The sequence below is a fragment of the Gymnoscopelus braueri genome (assembly GCF_963280865.1).
Source record: "Gymnoscopelus braueri genome assembly, chromosome: 11".
Classification (NCBI taxonomy): domain Eukaryota; kingdom Metazoa; phylum Chordata; class Actinopteri; order Myctophiformes; family Myctophidae; genus Gymnoscopelus; species Gymnoscopelus braueri.
This window is the reverse complement of record NC_137613.1, coordinates 10736414-10755531: the sequence shown is the minus strand read 5'-3', so window position 1 is coordinate 10755531 and position 19118 is coordinate 10736414. Positions and strand designations below refer to the sequence as shown.

At 41.9% G+C, this 19118-nt stretch overlaps 1 protein-coding gene across 1 annotated transcript in view; it reads right to left on the bottom strand.

Annotated features, from left to right (window-relative positions):
- elp2 (elongator acetyltransferase complex subunit 2) overlaps positions 1 to 19118 on the bottom strand; it is a gene marked incomplete at its 5' end in the record, with an annotated part of 113770 nt that overhangs the window by 80227 nt on the left and 14425 nt on the right. The window contains 3 exon segments of the mRNA XM_080443330.1: positions 12900 to 13000; positions 13645 to 13740; positions 15143 to 15289. Of these exon segments, the coding sequence (XP_080299456.1) occupies positions 12900 to 13000; positions 13645 to 13740; positions 15143 to 15289 (344 nt within the window).

Here is a 19118-nt window from a genome sequence, read left to right as displayed (position 1 = left end):
TGACCCGGGCGGCTGGCATGGCGTCGTCTTATTATTAGTTTATTTCTTTCATTTTAGAGGTGTTCAAGTTCAAGTCCTTTGAATTTTCACTTAAAAAAAATTTGCAGATACCCTCTATTACACTTAATACTGTATGTTGGTTGGTTTACTGTTGAGTGAGAAAACAATGTTGCACATTAACACATTGATTGCCTAGATCGAGTTAACTCGTTTTTAGAATCCATCGCTTGATTGCCTAGATCGAGTTAACTCGTTTTTAGGTCTTTTCATTGGTATAAGGTAGATTGCAATATTCCACAACTTGTGTATTAATATTAAGCTTCTACGACAAAAGAAAAGTCACATGATCGTAAAAGTCACGTGATCTGAGCAAAACACTACAAATCCGGGTGCAGAGACGCATTCCTTGTGGCATTCTAAACAAACAACCAGCAGAGACAGACAGAGAAAGAGAGCGAGAGACGGTGACTGAGACAAAGAAGGAGCGAGACAGACAGAGAACGAGGAGCGATCGAGAGAGAGAGAGAGAGAAAGTGTGAGAGGAGAGAGTAAGATATATATATATATATACATATATATACCCATATATATATATATATTTATATAGTATAGTAGTAGGCGTACATTTGTTATAGGTGGGAGTCGGGACTAAAACGAGTCGCTCGTTTTTAGGGACTAAAACGAGTCGCTCGTTTTTAGGCGAATATGCCGGCTGTGGGAAAGAAATGCAAGGCCAAACGGCTTCGGAGGGACCCGACCCAACGAACAATTTTGGAGACCATGTCCTTCACGGCTCCCTCGGGACCACCACCACCACGACCTGTGGAGGAACCACCACGACCCATGGAGGACGAGAAGCCGTCGGCGGTGGCGTCTTTCACCGCTCCCCCGCGACCACCTTCACCACCTGGGGGATCCGCAGAGATAAAGGCGGAGATGAAGGCTCCCAATATCCCCGAGGGATCTGTGGTCGTGCAGCCATCTCTGTCGGCGAAAGACATTTATGCCTTCACGACCACAGAACCCTCGTCGCGACCACCTCCGCCATCGGAGGGATCCGAGGAGGCGAAGACTGTCCCCGAGGGATCTGAGGAGACATCGGTGTCTTCGACCGTCCCCCGGCGCCGTCGGCGACCGGCACCGGCACTGAGGGCTACAAAGCAACCACCTCCGCCACCACCGGAACCCGAGGGATCTGCGGTCGTGAAGCCATCTCTGTCGGTGAAAGACAATTATGCCTTCACGACCACAGAACCCTCGTGGCGACCACCTCCACCCCTACCACCTCCCCCACCACCTGTGGCGGTATCTGAGGCTGAGCCTGAGGACACGAACCCACCGGTACCAGACATCGATCCCGGGCACGGGTTGCGTCGTAGCGGCAGACAGAGAACCGCGTCGTATCGCCCAGACCCAGATACTACTGACGGTGAAGAGAGCTCCGATTCGGACTGCTCTGGCAGCTGGGAGCCAAGCCCAAGGAAAAGATGTCTTGATCCGTTTACCAGTGGTAAGAATATATATATATATATATATTATTTTTTTTATCATATTTTACCTTTTGGTTGCACTCTGAAAATAGCAGATCTACAAGCTCACAACGCCTCGCGCTGCGACGCGTTGGGAGCTTGTAAATCGGCTATTTTTTGTACCTGATATTTGTATAAAGTCTGTGGGGCACTACTTATCAACCTTATATCGACATATAAAATGGTACCAAACGACTCGTTTTTAGGCGAATATGCCTATTGGAGACCATGTCCTAAACTACTCCCTCGGGACCACCACCGGTATGATCATTGAATGTTCGCCTAAAAACGACTCGTTTTTAGGCGAATATGCCTATTGGAGACCATGTCCTAAACTACTCCCTCGGGACCACCACCGGTATGATCATTGAATGTTCGCCTAAAAACGACTCGTTTTTAGGCGAATATGCCTATTGGAGACCATGTCCTAAACTACTCCCTCGGGACCACCACCGGTATGATCATTGAATGTTCGCCTAAAAACGACTCGTTTTTAGGCGAATATGCCTATTGGAGACCATGTCCTAAACTACTCCCTCGGGACCACCACCGGTATGATCATTGAATGTTCGCCTAAAAACGACTCGTTTTTAGGCGAATATGCCTATTGGAGACCATGTCCTAAACTACTCCCTCGGGACCACCACCGGTATGATCATTGAATGTTCGCCTAAAAACGACTCGTTTTTAGGCGAATATGCCTATTGGAGACCATGTCCTAAACTACTCCCTCGGGACCACCACCGGTATGATCATTGAATGTTCAGCGTCGCTATCCCGCACACACACACACACAATGTAGCCCGGTGTGGATTTCTAGGATATTGCACTCTGGGTCAGCCAGTTATAAAATATGTATTTATTTTATTCTGTATCTATCTATATGCATGTGATTTATTTGATTATGTTGACGATGTAGCCTATGAATTTGTTGACTTGTAGATCTGGGGGGGGGGGGGGTTTGGGGGGGGGTGGTCATTTCATGACAAATGTTTTGATACAGTTATGGGTCGACATGAGGCCATGTCAACAAAGATTTTTGTAGATCAGTTTTTTTTTGGGGGGGAGGCATACTTCAAAGGGAAGTCAACAAATGTTTTGATGCTGTTGTGGGTCGACATGAGGACATGTCAACAATGATTTTCAAATCCCTTTGATGGCTTTAGTTTTTGGGGTTGAGGCCAGGTGCACCGAGGGCCCCACCATCATAATAAAATTCATCAAAGGGGACTAAGGTCACCTTATGTCCATCAACATCAACAGTGTTTGATCTTGTTTACTTTCAGACGACGAATATGTGTCGGATGGTGCAGAGTCGTCATCTCACCATAGACAGTCTGCTAGTTGTAGGAGAGGTAAGACTTGAGTCTGTTTCAAACATTTTCGGTATGTAACTCTTGTGTGTACAAATGGAACCAGTGAAATCAGTGTCTAACTTCTTGGTTCGTTGGTTTTTATAGATGGCATTTTCTTCATAACGGGTCCATTTGGTTCCATTCTAAATGACCATTACAGTACAATGTTATTTCTGCCAGTAATGTCACACACACAATGATATGTTGTGCCATGTTGTACTTATTTGCATTCAGATTTACCACAGTAATACAAAATGGCTACAACCCCACTCTGCAAATGCAGATACATGTCATTCATTCTAAGTTCCACAAAGTAATGCACCACCACATGCTGGCAGTGAAGATCATTGTACATCGTATTTACCAAACTATTTGATGTTTTACTTTGATTTCAGACATGATGGATTTGGAGGAAGCAGGGCCATCGCGTTCAACCGCAGTACCACCTGTCGGCCGTGAAAGAGGTAAGACCGTTTTCACAGCTGGTACCACACAACATGATTTTGACAACACATTTTGTTTCAAACATTTTCTGTTGACTGTTGGTTTTTATAGATGGCATTTTCTTCATAACGGGTCCATTTGGTTCCATTCTAAATGACCATTACAGTACAATGTTATTTCTGCCAGTAATGTCACACACACAATGATATGTTGTGCCATGTAGTACTTATTTGCATTCAGATTTACCACAGTAATACAAAATGGCTACAACCCCACTCTGCAAATGCAGATAAATGTCATTCATTCTAAGTTCCACAAAGTAATGCACCACCACATGCTGGCAGTGAAGATCATTGTACATCGTATTTACCAAACTATTTGATGTTTTACTTTGATTTCAGACATGATGGATTTGGAGGAAGCAGGGCCATCGCGTTCAACCGCAGTACCACCTGTCGGCCGTAAAAGAGGTAAGACCGTTTTCACAGCTGTACCACACATGATTTTGACAACACATTTTGATTCAGTTTTAGTCATAGTCTGTTGAATAAAATTCCATTTAGTTTTAGTCATATTTTCATATAAATATATCCTATGGCTGTCTCTCTGTATTCTATGATCCTATAGTTTACAGAGACACTATACAGTCTCTCTTTATTCTATGATCCTATAGTTCACAGAGACACTACACTGTCTCTCTGTATTCTTCAATGATTCTATAGTTTACTGAGACACTACACATGTATTCAAAAGTAACTTTTTTTGACATAGGCTTCCATTTGACAACAATATTATTGATATGTATGATTTGATGATCAGTCTTTCTGGGGGTTGACTTGGCGTTGTGTTCCATCCCGCTAAATCCTGTTTTGGATTGGAAGATCTTATTTTGACCACAACACCCAGTCCCCCATAACTCTTGAGTGTGTGTGCAAATGGAACCAAATGGACCCGTAGGGTCCATTTGGTTCCATTTGTACTGTAATGGTAACTTAGGGCTAGCTATTTATGTGTATGTCTAGGTTTTCTTCAGATTAGGACACTGATTTCACTGGTTCCATTTGTACACACAAGAGTTACATACGTTTGCAATTGTATATCTATGATCATTATGATCCTAGTTTACTGGGACACTACACTGTCCCTCTGTATTCTACATGATCCTATAGCCACACAAATAAAAAAGATGTATTTTATGGTAATTGTGTATTTCTGTAATTCACAGGACGTGGTGGTAGGCCCCCAGCTGTAGCGACTGTGTGGAAGGACACCGATTGGGAACCTAGGGCAGACATCCCCTTCACCGCTAGTCCAGGTCCTCGAAATGCTGCAGCTGAGTTGCAGTCGACCATTCCTGTGGACTTTCTGGCGCTTTTCCTCACTGATGAGCTGCTAGGGATGATCGTTGAGCAAACTAACATTTATGCTCTAGCGTTCATCCAGGCCAGGTCTGATGAAGAAGTGGCGCAGCATCCACATAGCAGAGTGAAGCTCTGGAAACCGGTTTCAGTGGGAGAACTGAAAAACTTTTTCGCCCTGTTGTTCCTCACTGGCCTTGTGCGAAAGCCTGATCTAGCGCACTATTGGTCGACCGATGACCCTCTACTCACACCGTTCTTCGGCCAAAACATGCCACGCAACAGGTTCCAGATTATCTGGCGGTTTCTTCACTTCACAAACAATGAGGCTGACGCTGCTGCTGCTGCCGCTGCTGCTGCTGCTGCTGCTGCTGCTGCTGGCGAGGTTGCTGTTGTTGACAGGCTTTGTAAAATCAACCCGGTCTTGCTGTACCTAACGGACAAATTCAAGGAGATGTTTGTTCCAGGTCTCAACATCAGCATCGATGAGGGGATGCTTCTGTGGAGGGGACGCCTAGCATTCCGAGTGTACAACCCACAGAAGCCCACCAAGTATGGAATAAAGTCATATATTCTGTGTGATTCTGGAACGGGGTACTGCTACGCAATGAAGCCATATTCTGGACAGTACTCCTCACTAACAGACACAGTCACTTTTCTGTTGCAGGGTCTTACAGGGTACGGGTTTTCTTTGTTTATGGACAACTACTATAACTCAGTGGCCCTGTATGAACTCCTCCTTCAGAACAACACGCATGCCTGTGGTACTATGAGGCTCAACAGAGGTGAACCACAAGCCATGAAGGATGTGACGATGTCCAGCCTGAGAGTGGGAGAACGGAAGATGCTTCACAATGGCAAAGTGATGTTATTGGCCTGGCGAGACAAACGCATCGTTCGATTGATCACAACCCAGCACAAGGATGAGATGGGGACCCAGCTTGTGAGGCAGAAACACCACAGAGACAAAGTGCCACAGGAGAAACCAGTTTGTGTCCTGGCATACAATAAGAGCATGAACGCTGTTGATCGGCTAGACCAAAACCTAAGCTACTATCCCTTCATCAGGAAGACAGCCAAGTGGAGCAACAAGTTTGTGGTCTACCTATTCCAGATCAGCATGTATAACGCATTCATACTCCACAAGGCAAGGAATCCAGGTAGCAACTGTAAATGCATGTTCGACTTCATCCTCAGTGTTGTCAAATCTTGGACCGCTGTGAGATATGCCCCAGTGGAAGCAGATTATACCCCCCCACAAGATGTCCCAGCAGACCCGCCTGTCCCCCCCCCGGCCGCCTGTCAGCAGCAACCTCGCCAGCAGCAACCTCGCCAGCAGCAACCTCGCCAGCAGCCTCACCAGCAGCCTCATCCTGCACCCCCCCTGCCCCCCCCGCCCCCCCCTGCCGTCAGGGGCCCCCTCCGCCCCCCCCTGCCCCCCGCCTGCGTCCTTATGCACCAAGATCGCGCGAACCTCGTGACCGATTGAGTGGCAATATGAAAGTCCATAAGCTTGTCGATGCCCCCCCCACCGCCAAAAAAGAGGGCCCAACAAAATGGTGCAGAGTTTGTAAGAGGAGAGGGACTCGGAGTGAGTCAAGGTTACAGTGCAAAAGCTGTTTGGTACCCCTCCATGCTAAATGCTTCCATGATTACCACACTATGGAGAAGTATTTTTGAATCATTTTGATTGTATTTGTTTGTTTTACTTACTAAAATGCACTTTTGTTTTAGTTTTATTTTGTATTTATTTTTACTCTGATTTACGACGTGAAGCCATCTCTGTCGGTGAAAGACATCTATGCCTTCACGTCTTATATCGATTATGCTTATGCTAAAATGCACTTTTGTTTTATTTTCATTTTGTATTTTTTTTTTTTTGATTTATGATTTATTATGCTCTGAGCCAGCCAACAGTTGGCAGTAAATGTGCTGCTAATGTCTCTCACTGCCCCAGAGGGATCTGAGGACGTGGAGCCATCTCTGTCGGTACAAGACATCTATGCCTTCACGTTCTCAGAACCCTCACGGGGACCACCTCTGCCTCTGAGGAGACATCGATGTGCTGGCCAGGCAAAACACACAATGATGATATATTGTCATTTTGTATATAAAATTGAAAGGTACTTGAAAAAGTTGTACTTGAAAATGTGAAAGCCATATAAAGTGTGTTCAAATGTGTCTGCCTGAGTCGTTTCAAACATTTTCTGTAGACGGTAGACTGTTGGTTTTATATCATAGAAATACAATTGCAAACTACCAGGTATGTAACTCTTGTGTGTACAAATGGAACCAGTGAAAACATTGTCCTAATCTGAAGAAAACCTGGACATAGACATACACAGAAATAGCTAGCCCTAAATTAGAATTACAGTACAAATGGAACCAAATGGACAATACGGGTCCATTTGGTTCCATTTGCACACACTCAAGAGTTATGGGGGACTGGGTGTTGTGGTCAAAATAAGGCTGTATAAAAGACTGTTGGTGAAAGCAAGCTATATTCAACTACCAATAGCTAAAGAACAGAGCATGCTAGGAACTCACTTTTTATCATAGATATACAATTGCAAACTTGCAGGTATGTACTCTTGTGTGTACAAATGGAACCAGTGAAATCACTGTCCTAATCTGAAGGAAACCAAATGGACCCTACGGGTCCATTTAGTCAAAATAAGGCTGTATATACTCAGACATGCAAAAGTGTCACTTTTCAGCTACAGTCACCTTTTTGAACCCAAATAGGGCAATTGTGTGACACCTGACCCGAAAGAAAACAACATGTTGTCACCTTTTTCACCTCGGGGCTGTTTGCATGCCTGTATACTGTAAGACTGTTTCACTCTAAAAAGTCAAACATTTTCTAATTTGATTGTTTTATGTCATAGATGCTATCTGGATCTCAGTGCTGTATGCATGGGATTCACAGAAAGCACGGTGTGTATTGAGGGAGGCCTCACTTACCGTTCATACAGTCTATATGTCTATATATGGTTTCTATCAGGGGTCATCAATGTCTACTAGATGAATCCAATACAGATGTAAGGATTTAATTTGACCACCAGAGGGATCCACCTAACCTAAATTATAAGAGGACTTCATTTATTCATATAAGAAGAAGTCATTTAGGAGGTTAGGAGGGTCCCCCTCTGGTGGTCAAATTAAATCCTTACATCTCCTAAAACTGTTCCATCTTGAAAGATGAGTCAGCCAAAACCTCTCCCTGTGTGTGTGTGTGTGTGTGTGTGTGTGTGTGTGTGTGTGTGTGTGTGTGTGTGTGTGTGTGTGTGTGTGTGTGTGTGTGTGTGTGTGTGTGTGTGTGTGTGTGTGAAAAATGATAATGGTGTGTAAACAAACTCAAACATTTGGCACATATAATGCCAAGTCTTGAGACACACACACACACACACACACACACACACACAGGCAAAGATTTTATTTGTATTTATTTATTTTTGCACTAATTGCACCATTTATTGATGTTGAACTTGGAATGATTATTTATTTTATCATATAGTAAAAAAAAAAAAAAAGACTGAAAATAGTCACTTCAGTGTTCATGTTCATTCACTTTGGAGTGCAACAGAGCGATAAATGTACAATCTAAAGCATATTTATTTTATAAACAAATATTGTTTACATGACTGATGTCAATGAAGGCGCAAAATATATGTCAAAGACTTTTGAAATCATTTTATGCATCTAAAGTGTGTCCTTTTACTAAAACGGCCATAACTCTGAATCTAAAAAAAAAGGTCTGTTTTTGGTGAAACCAAGCTGTATTCAACTACCTCTAGCTAAAGAACGGAACATGCTATCAACTCACTTTTTTTTTCAGATGAAAGAAGAGATTCTAAGCTTCGTTTTGAGATATTCCATTTGTTTATAGTCATAACACAAAAAATTCTGTGAGTCCTCAAATATGAGTCAGAATGGTCAAAATTCCTGGCACAGGCTGATCCTGTTATAGAAAAACCTCTGGCAGTCAATGTGTTAAGCCACTCATCTGGGGACCGCCCACAATCATTTGGGGACCCCCCCTCGGGGTCCTGACCCCCAGTTGTGGGAACCACTGTTATACAGGAGGTCAGCGGAGCAGGGGTCATCACCATGCTTTCTTGTGGTGGACATTTTGGTCAAAATTCCATTTTTGCCACGGACATACAAAATGAGTGGACAATAATTTGACCAGAAACACGACCATGTAACAGGTCTGTAACTCTGAGAGTGTGCAACCAAATGTGTGCAACCAAATAGAACCTTACGAGTCCATTTGGTTCCATTTGTGCACTCTCAAGAGTTATGGTGGTCCTTGCAAATACAACATTTGAGAACCACTAGTAGGCTACTAGTAGGACTCCTAATGTGCCGTACACAGTGTAAATCAGTGTCATACATATTCCGAAGAAAACCTGGAGACTTGACATTCAGTTATTGGGTGTTATGATCAAAATAAGAACATTATAATGGTGTGTAAATCAAAGAATTCGCCACGGACAAGACCACGTCTTTGCCACGGACACATTTGTCTGTGTACGGACCATAGACTGTATAAAAGAGATGGACAAAGCCAGACCGCTGGTTTCTACAGACCGAAAATGAAGCCGATGGTTCAGGAATTTGAAATCCGCCATCTCTAATATAAGCCCAAAAGCACGTCGGGAACAGGAACCGGAAAACAATCCCCAAAGAATGCTATTGGTTGGGTAGCTTGTCAATCAAGAGCGGGGGCGGGGAATGAATGCTATTGGTTGTGTAGCTTGTCAATCAAATCATCCCGCCCCTCCTAGAGAATAGCCTACTTTATCGTCAATTTTAAAATAAATGGGACCATAATTTAGCAAAACACATATCATGATGATTGAAAGGAGACTTTAAACTAGCGACTGGAAGCATATAGAATTTATGACAATTTTTATTAAGGTAAAAAAAATCCAGTCTAAAGTTTGTCAAAAACCCATCCGCTTGCATTAAGATAAATTCTTTCTGACACCTGCAGGGGTAAAACAGCGGAACTACAGGCCATTCATATGAACTGTCTCTTCCATATTGGAGTCAATGTAAAAATCTCAAGCTGGCCCCTTGGTACGGACATATTGATGAGCCCTGCAACGGAGGACAGATTAGGCTGAACATTGTCTGGCCTCAAATAAGCACACCTGCTAACAAGTCTGTTAGCAGGTGTGTCCTGCTGCTGCTGCTGCTCTGGCACTTATGTACCGGTATATAGTCTGTCACATCTATTATTAGATCTGCTGCTATTTTAAATACCTCATTTCATTGATATTTTCCTTAACCCGATGAGACCTGAGGCCGATTCTACAAATGCCTTCTAAATCAGTAGTTCTTGACACTTTCAAGATTTTTAATTTTCTCTCTTTTTTTTTTTTAAATAGCAGATGTACAAGCTCGCACATCTGCTATTTTTGCTAAAAGGACACGGATGATGTCTCGGTTTAAATTCAAACCATATGCACCATGTGTATCTGTCATTATATCTGCTGCTATTTTAACCCATTAACACATTGACTGCCAATCACGTAGATCTACGCGAACCTCCGTAAAGCCGCCACGTGCCAATCGCGTAGATCTACGTGAAGTGAAAAAAAAAAAAGAATTTTTTTTTTTTTTTTTTTTTTTTTTTTTAACTTTTTTTTTTCCAATTTCACCCAAAGACCAAGGAGATATGATTAGTTGAAGATCTAGACTCCTATCCACCTCCTTGTTAACTTAAAACTTAAAAATGCTGTATTTCGGCTCCTGAGTACATTTTTTTTTCCAATGAAAAACTCTGGCACTGGCTAAAAAAATATGAAAATAATTCTGGCAGTTAATGTGTTAAGACCCGGAACGCATCAGTGTCATTTTTGGCTATTCAAAAATAGCAGATCTACAAGCTCATAGCGCGGCACGAGTGCCGCGCTATGAGCTTGTAGATCTGCTATTTTTGAAAAATTGTGTGCAAATCTTTGAATATATATATTATTTTAACATTTTTTACTCAAATCTTTGCTTTTGGGGGGGGGTCCCTGGAACAACATATTTTGAGATGGGGGTCCGCGACCAAATACAGGGTCATGTTAGGGGGTCCTTGACATGAAAAAGTTTGAGCACCACTGATATAGAAACATACGTTTTTTCAGAATACTGTTGGGATTTAGAAGACATTTGTAGAATCTGCTTCAGGTCTTAATGGGTTAACTATTTTACCTGTCTGTACCTATCTGCATTGCATTGATATTTTCCTTAAACCAATGCACCATATGTGCATTACATCTGTTATTACATCTACTGCTATTTTAAATGTCTCATGTCATAGATTTTTCTTTTAACCACACACATTATGTACAGTATATATTTCACACGACCATATGTCGATATCTGATCTCTTTATTTCTTTCCCTCTCTCCCTCTTTCTCTCTCTCTCTCTAAACTACAATGACGGGGGGACAGGGGGGGCTTGTAAGACAACAAATGAACCCACTTTGTTCTTACACCTGTAAATAAAACCTGTGATGTGACAATAAGGTTGAATTGTAGTTGTAAGCTCACGCGCACACACATGCCCGCCGGTATATGCAGGCCCGCCGAGCTCTCGTTGTTTGTGTTTATGTGTGCAAAAAAAATAAAAGCACAAAAAAAAACATAATAAAGTGGTCCTTCATAAAGCGTTAGTGTGGAGTGGATGAAAGGAGCGAGTGTAATCGGAGATGCTCGGGCGCCATCTGACAAATTTGATCGCCCGTTAATCAAGAAGAACTATGCAAAAATAAAAAAAACTGCGAGGCAGATGGGCAGGGAACTGCATCTTCCTTTGCCATCGACACGTGTTTAATTTTAGCCGCACGGCTGGTACAACGCAGCAGCGTGTGTGCGTGTGCGTGTGCGTGTGTGTGCGTGTGTGTGTGTGGTAAGACACAGCAGCTGTCGGAGGAGAGAACAGACAGAGGGACAGAGCGTCGGAGAGAGCGAATGAGAGAAAACGAGAGGATGAGAGGGAGAGAGGGAAGGAGGAGAGAAAAGGATAGAGGGAAAGAAAGTAAGAGGAACAGGTCAGATAGGAGGTATCATGTATAAAATCGATAAATTAAAAAGTTCTTAGAAAAAGCGTTGAAAAGCGCAGTAGAGGTGCTGGTATCCAGTGTTGATTTTGTCGACTAAAACTATGAAAATAAAATGTATGTCGACTACCTTTTTTCACTGACGAAAACAAAATAAAAACTAAGCTATGATGACTAAAACTAAGACTAAATATACTGATTATTTTGTCAACAAATAAATGACTAGACTAGACTAAAATGTTTGAGAGGGACGAGTGGAGAAGAGATCCAGTAGAACTAAGACACGTCATCATGGGTGCACGCGGGTGTCACAGACCAAAGATAGCAGATCTACAAGCTGACGCGTTGTGAGCTTGTAGATCTGCTATTTTCGGCATGCAGCTAAGTGAGAATCAGCCGTCTCGATGGCATCACGCCCCCTGCCAAAAAGACATTTTAGATGTATATGATATTTGGTCAACTAAAACTACACACTAAAAGTAAAACATTTCAGGTGACTAAAATATGAGTAAAAGTAAACAGGATTTTATTCAAAAGACTATGAATGAAACTAAACATTTTTCTTTCCAAATCAACACTGCTGGCATCTTGTCTGCCTGGAGGCTGGAGTCAGTCAGTCAGTCAGTCAGTCAGTCAGTCAGTCAGCCAGTCAGTGAGTGAGTAGTGAGTGAACGCATGAGCACATGAGCGAATGAGTGAGCGAGTGAGTGAGTGAGTGAGTGGGTGAGTGAGTGAGCGAGTGATAGCAGGTGTGAGTGTAAAACCAAAATCTAAATCTTGGGAATATTGTGTGGCTTGTGACGATTGGGTCCGAATATTTAGTTCAGTGACCATAGGGCTAAAGACTAAAGTTCAGAAGCTGCGTTCACGTTCACGCTTCCATTGGAAATAATAAGACTCCAACCTATAGTTCCGGTCTCCCCTCCTGACACCTCAATGTCAAGGAGAGTGGAAGCCAGCTACGTCTCCCTGTTACTGACAGGTCATGTCACAATGCCTGCTGAAAAGGCAAGCTACTGTGTATTCCAGTCAGAGACAGTGAGAGTGTGTGTGGTGTGTGTGTGTGTGTGTGTGTGTGTGTGTGTGTCTGTGTGTGTGTGTGTGTGTGTGTGTGTGTGTGTGTGTGTGTGTGTGTGTGTACTCCACACTGACCTGCTCCACCCAGACCCCAGAGCCCTCCTCTGGAGCCCAGAGGATCATGGTCTTGTCCATGGATGCAGAGAGCAGAGCGAGAGGTTTTTGCAGCGTGCCGCCTGTAGGGGGAGACGAAGGGACACACTGGAGAATCAGCACAATAACAACAACAGGGTGGAAAAAACGCATATTTCCAAAACTGCTACTTTTCAGAATTCAAATTAAAGAAAGCAAAAAATAGCTGATCTAAAAGTGCTTGTAAATAATGGTGACACCTCTTGTCTGTCTAGGGGTCTTGTTACTTAGAACTGCGTTGCCCAGAATTCAGTTTAGGGTTGCTATAGCGCCATGGATATCTTGGAAAGCAACAACAGTGTTATTCAAAAATTCAAAAGTGTGCTATTCAAAAATAGCAGATATACAAGCTCATAGCGCGGCACCGAGTGCCGCGCTACGAGCTTGTAGATCTGCTGTTTTTGAATAATTATGAAAATGCGTGCAAATCTTTGAATATATATTGTTTTAAAGCGAACATTTTTAACTCAAATCTTTGCTTCTGGGGGGGGGGGGGCCCTGGAACAAAATATTTTGAGATGGGGTGGGCGGCCAAATAAATATAATTTTGGGGGTCCTTGACATGGAAAAAGTGTGAGCACCATTTATATAGAAACGTACGTTTTTTTCAGAATACTGTTGGGATTTAGAAGACATTCATAGAATTGGCCTCAGGGCCTTAATGGGTTTAATTTATTTCATGGGATACCTTTGTAGTGAGGAGGTTGCCAGTGGACTCCGTAGACCCAGTTCTCATGTCCGGCCAGGACCGTCTCCAGAACCACCGCAAACTCTGAGGACACGCCTAGAGACAAGGGCACACAAATGGACCATAAAAGTACAGTACAGTACAGTACAGGGGTACAACGTGTCCCCTTGCTGCGTGTGTCGTTCTGGGATTGTCACCTGGTCATCTTATGGCCAGTCTGCAGCAGTGTTGATTTCGTCGACTAAAACTATTACAAAAAAAATTCCTTTTTCCACTGACGAAAACTAAATAAAAACGTAGCTATGACGACTAAAACTATGACTAAATACATTGAAAATGTTGTCAACAAATAAAAACTAGACTAAAATGTCAAGACAAGTCATTTCATGTTTGGTTGCGCGGGTGTTGCGCTCCGAAAAATAGCCGATCTACAAGCTCGCGACGCGTTGTGAGCTTGTAGATCGGCTCTTTTCGGCATGCAGCTAAACTGAAAATCAGCTATTTCGATGCCATCAAAGGACTGCAAAAATATATCGTTGTCGACAAAATCAACTGTAGATTTAGTCGACAAAAATCTTATGATATTTAGTCGACTAAAACTAGACTGAAACGAAAACTTTTCGGATGACTAAAATATGACTAAAACTAAATGAAATTGTGTTCACAAGACTATGACTGAAACTAAATAAAAAAATGCTGTCAAAATCAACACTGGTCTGCAGTGCAAACGTTGCTCGAGAAATTCATATTCCGCTTGGCAAGTGGGCATGCAAACACACAGCGCCAGAAAAACACTCCTGTGGTCTTTATTGACTCAGTAGGGGATGAACCCCATGTCCCCCATAATAGCATCATAAAAAAAACTGATGCCTTAACCCTTTAAGACCGGGAACGCATCTGTGTCATTTTAAAAATAGCAGATATACAAAAGCTCATAGCGCGGCACCGAGTGCCGTGCTATGAGCTTGTAGATCTGCTATTTTTTTTTGAAAAATCGTGAAAATGTGTGCAAATCTTCAGTTTGAATATATATATACTTTTTTTTAAAGCGAAAGTTTTTAACTCAAATCTTTGCTTCTGGGGATTTTACAAATGTCTTCTAAATCCTAACATTTTTCTTTTCTTTTTTTTTTTACTTATGTTGCTATAATATCAATGGTTTTCAAACTTTTTTCATGTCAAGGACCCCCAAAATAATATGTATTTGTCCGCAGACCCCCTCCCATCTAAAAATATTTTATTCCAGGGACCCCCAGAAGCAAAGATTTGAGTTAAAAATGTATATAAAAGATTTGCACAAATGTTCACGATTAGCAGATCTACAAGCTCATAGCGCGGCACCGAGTGCCGCGCTATGAGCTTGTAGATCTGCTATTTTTGAATAGCCAAAGAAATCTTAAAATGACGCACATGCGTTCCCTTCCCGGCCTTAAAGGGTTAATTCATAGTCAATTAATACCCTTTTATAATCCAGCCCCGGCCCAGCGGCCACGCTCACCTTCCTCCTCCTCCTCTACTGTAAAAAGGTTCTCTTTCATCTTGATGAGGCCGCGGTCGTCCTCTGGGTTCCACGCCGGCTTGGCACGCAGCCTCCACACTCTGATGAGACAGTCCTGAGAGCAGCTGGCCAGGAACAGCTCTCCATCTGAGGGTTAGAGTTAGAGAGATATGTCTTTAGAGCATGGGTCTTCAACGTTCTTCAGGCCAAGGACCCCTTAGCTGAAAGAGTGGTGAAGCAGGGACCCCCCCCCACTATATATTGTATAAAATTGTGTTGAGGATTCAACTTTTTCATAGATTTCATAGAGCTTCAGAGACTTGTTTGACAGCACTATCATCAGTGTATGTTGGATTCATGTTAATGTGAAGTTTAAACCGTCAATACTTAGTAAACTTGAAACTTTCACTCTGTATTTAGTCTGCTTTTTTTCCCTCTACACCAAACCTCTTTGCCGAAAATAGCCTCGCAACGCCATTTTTGGCTAAAGTTCAGCTCAGAATAGGGACGCTAAGGTTCAAGTGGTTAATGTAAAAAAAGAAAAGTTCTTATCACACAAAGATTTGGTAGACCCCTGTAGTAACTCTGAGGACCCCCTAGGGGTCCCGGACCCCCTGTTGAGGACCTCTGTCTTAGAGCAGTGGTTCTCAAACCTGTTTCATCTCAAGGACCCCCAAAATTAGGTGTATTTGTAATGATATGTCATGTAAAATGTCATAATTGTGACAGCCCCAATGATAAAGTATAGAAAAAGGTCTTAACTAATGAAAATGTTTTGTGCCAGGGACGCCCAGTAGAGGAGATTTGTGTTAAAATAAATCAATATTTTATTCAAGATTGTTTTAAATGTAACAACATTTCAGATGTGCAAGTTCACATCGCAGCACAAAGTGACGCGCTGTCAGCTTGTAGATCTGCTATTTTGGAATAGCCAACGTATAAAATGAATGAAGTGGTTGAAGTGGTTAAAATACTTATAAAATACTTATAAAATACTATATTAACACATTTAGCTGGGGACCTCCTGGAACCCCACCAAGGACGCCTGGGGGTCCCCAGACCGCAGTTTGAGAACCAATGGGTTAGAGAGCAGTGTTAATTTTGATTTCGTTTTAGTCATAGTCTTTTTGAATACAATTCCATTTAGTTTTAGTCATCTGAAATGTTTTACTTTTAGTCTAGTTTTAGTTGACTAAATACCATAAGATTTTAGATTTTACTATTAAGTTATTAAATTAAGTACATTATTTGTCATATCTGCCCTGTGTACCTTGTGTTTACGAAGCCTAAAAGCCAAACAGAAATGTATTTCTTGTATTCATATGTTCCAGTGTTCAACGACAAAATCACAATTCAATCGTTAATCGCAATTATTTTGTGTGACAATTAATCGTCATATAAAATGTCATAATCGTGACAGCCCCAATGATAAAGTATTAAAAAAAAGGTCTTAACTACTTAAACCCTGCTTTATTCTTAGTGAAACCGTCCTGAGTTACAACTGATATACTTTGTCTTCTGTTGTATTCCTTCCACACCGGATCTCTTCACCAGAAATAGACGATCTATAAGCGTTGTAGCAAAACAAAAAAAAACACGGCACTGCCTTTATTCAGATGGCTATTTAATCATTGAAATGAAAATGAAATGAAGTGTGAACACACCCTGAAGAAGGCCGTGGGGGCCGCTACGAGTGGGTTGTATCTCCGTTACAGCTTTTAATTCATTTCAGTGATGAAATAGCCATCTGAATAAAGAATATTTAACTCCTTCACCAGAAGAGCGCCTCGTTTTCTTTCACCCTTTGTTGCACGTTTTGAGTCCCAAACCAAAGGGTTCACTACACTTTTTGGACTCCCGAGCAATCCAGACCCTTTCTTTTTTCCACAAGCTTGTAGATCGGCTATTTCTGGTAAATGTTCCCCCTAGAATAGGTTGCGGTATAAAACTAGTCCATACCTGGGGTATGCGCACGCCCCCCAGTTAAAGGGACAGTTCACCCTCAAAATGACTTTTTTCTTCTCGGATTCATATATATTATTTTGTTTTTGTCTCATTCCTAAGCCAATCATTTGATGGCCGGCAGCGGTTCCGGTAGGAGACACAAAGAGAGTCTCTTGTGTGGAACCGCTGCCTAGCGGTCCGCTGGTCATCAAATTATTGGCTTAGGAATGCGACAAAAACTAGAAAAGATCCAAGTCTCCATGGGGTGACTAATCGATAGAAAAAAGAAAAAAAATTTGTGTGCAGACTTGGGACTAGGGTAAAAAAAATGCTAATAAACAGCTTAAATAAAAATAAATCTTCAGTCCCTGCATATGCCAACGGTCGATGCACATGCACATGCACAATTTCAGATCGATTGTTCAACCCACTGAGGGGGGGGGGGGGAATTGATGAGAATGGACAAGAACAGGCAAGAGTTTTCTCCATATTTATAGTCGATTTTATGGTAGAATAATTAGGGGCATAACGATACATTAAGGGAAGCATTTATTATTATGGATATACGTAAATAAGTAAACACATTGATTCTTGACATGAACACAGAGAAAACACATATTTATCGATAGACCAAGTGTAGCTACAGTACATGTAATGGAAAAGTAATTAAACCCCTCTTATTCTTGTTTCTTCTTAAAATTGCTGAATACAACGCATTATTTGTATGCCAAACGATTCAATACCGATTATTTGCATTGCAAAGCGATACGATACAAAGTCAAACAATACGATGTGTTGCCGTTTATATAGCGATATACTTCAATTGTTGAAATTAAACAGTGGTGTAAAGTAAGTAATTACATTTACTCAAGTACTGTACTTAAGTACAATTTTCTGTACTTCTACTCCACTACATCTCAAAGGAAAATATTTTACTTTTACTCCACTACTTGAAAACTTGAGTTACTAGTTACTTTTTAGATTTGGATTATTATTGCAAAACATGCATTAACCACTTCAGCCCTATACATATCGGCCATTTGAAAATAGCCGATCTACAAGCTCACAATAGATCTTCTATTTTAAAAATTAGTATTTTAAACATTTGAAAACTTGTGAAATGGGAGAATGCATAATGAGTACTTCTACTTTTGGTACTTTAAGTATAATTTGATGCCAAATACTTTTGTACTTTTACTCAAGTAAATTTTGAATTCTGGACTTTTACTTGTAATGGAGTATTTCTACATTGCAGTATGGTAGGCCTGACCTCGACTAAGTCGACTAGTCGACTGGTTAGTCGCGGGGGGTCCGAGTCGACTAAGTGTCTCTTAGTCGACTCTAGTTTTTATTTTTATTTTCTAAGGGCCAAAAATGTTTTAAATTGTTTTTTGGCCAAGTCTACGCCTGCAACCACACGTAACTTCCACTTTATTCTTCTTATTCCTCGTCTTTGTATTGGTATTGTTTGTGTTGGAGCGCCTCAGTTCAGAGTTCATGTGCAACCTCTTCCAGAGAGAGATAGAGACACTAGAAACTCTGCTGGAGACAAAACAAACTGTGTAGACTTGGCCCTTTGAAATAAAATGTATTTTGGCCCCAAAATATTAGTCGACTGCCAGTCGACTATTGGCAATTAGTCGCCAATTAGAGTCGACTAAACAAATCCTTAGTCGGGGACAGGCCTACAGTATGGATACTTTTACTTAAGTACACAATTTTAGTACTTTGTCCACCACTGATCGTTACACCCCTAAGAATAATAGTACCTAACACATTTTTATTTTATTTTATTATTTATTCAAAAACAAAAACGTTGTGCTTTGCTGCATGTAAATGAGCCACTACTCTGTCTCTCTGTGTGTGTGGAGTGGACAGCAGACAGTGAGTGGGAAGGGTCTCTCTGTCTCTCTGTGTGGAGTGGACAGCAGACAGTGAGTGGGAAGGGTCTCTCTGTCTCTCTGTGTGGAGTGGACAGCAGACAGTGAGTGGGAAGGGTCTCTCTGTCTCTCTGTCTCTCTGTGTGGAGTGG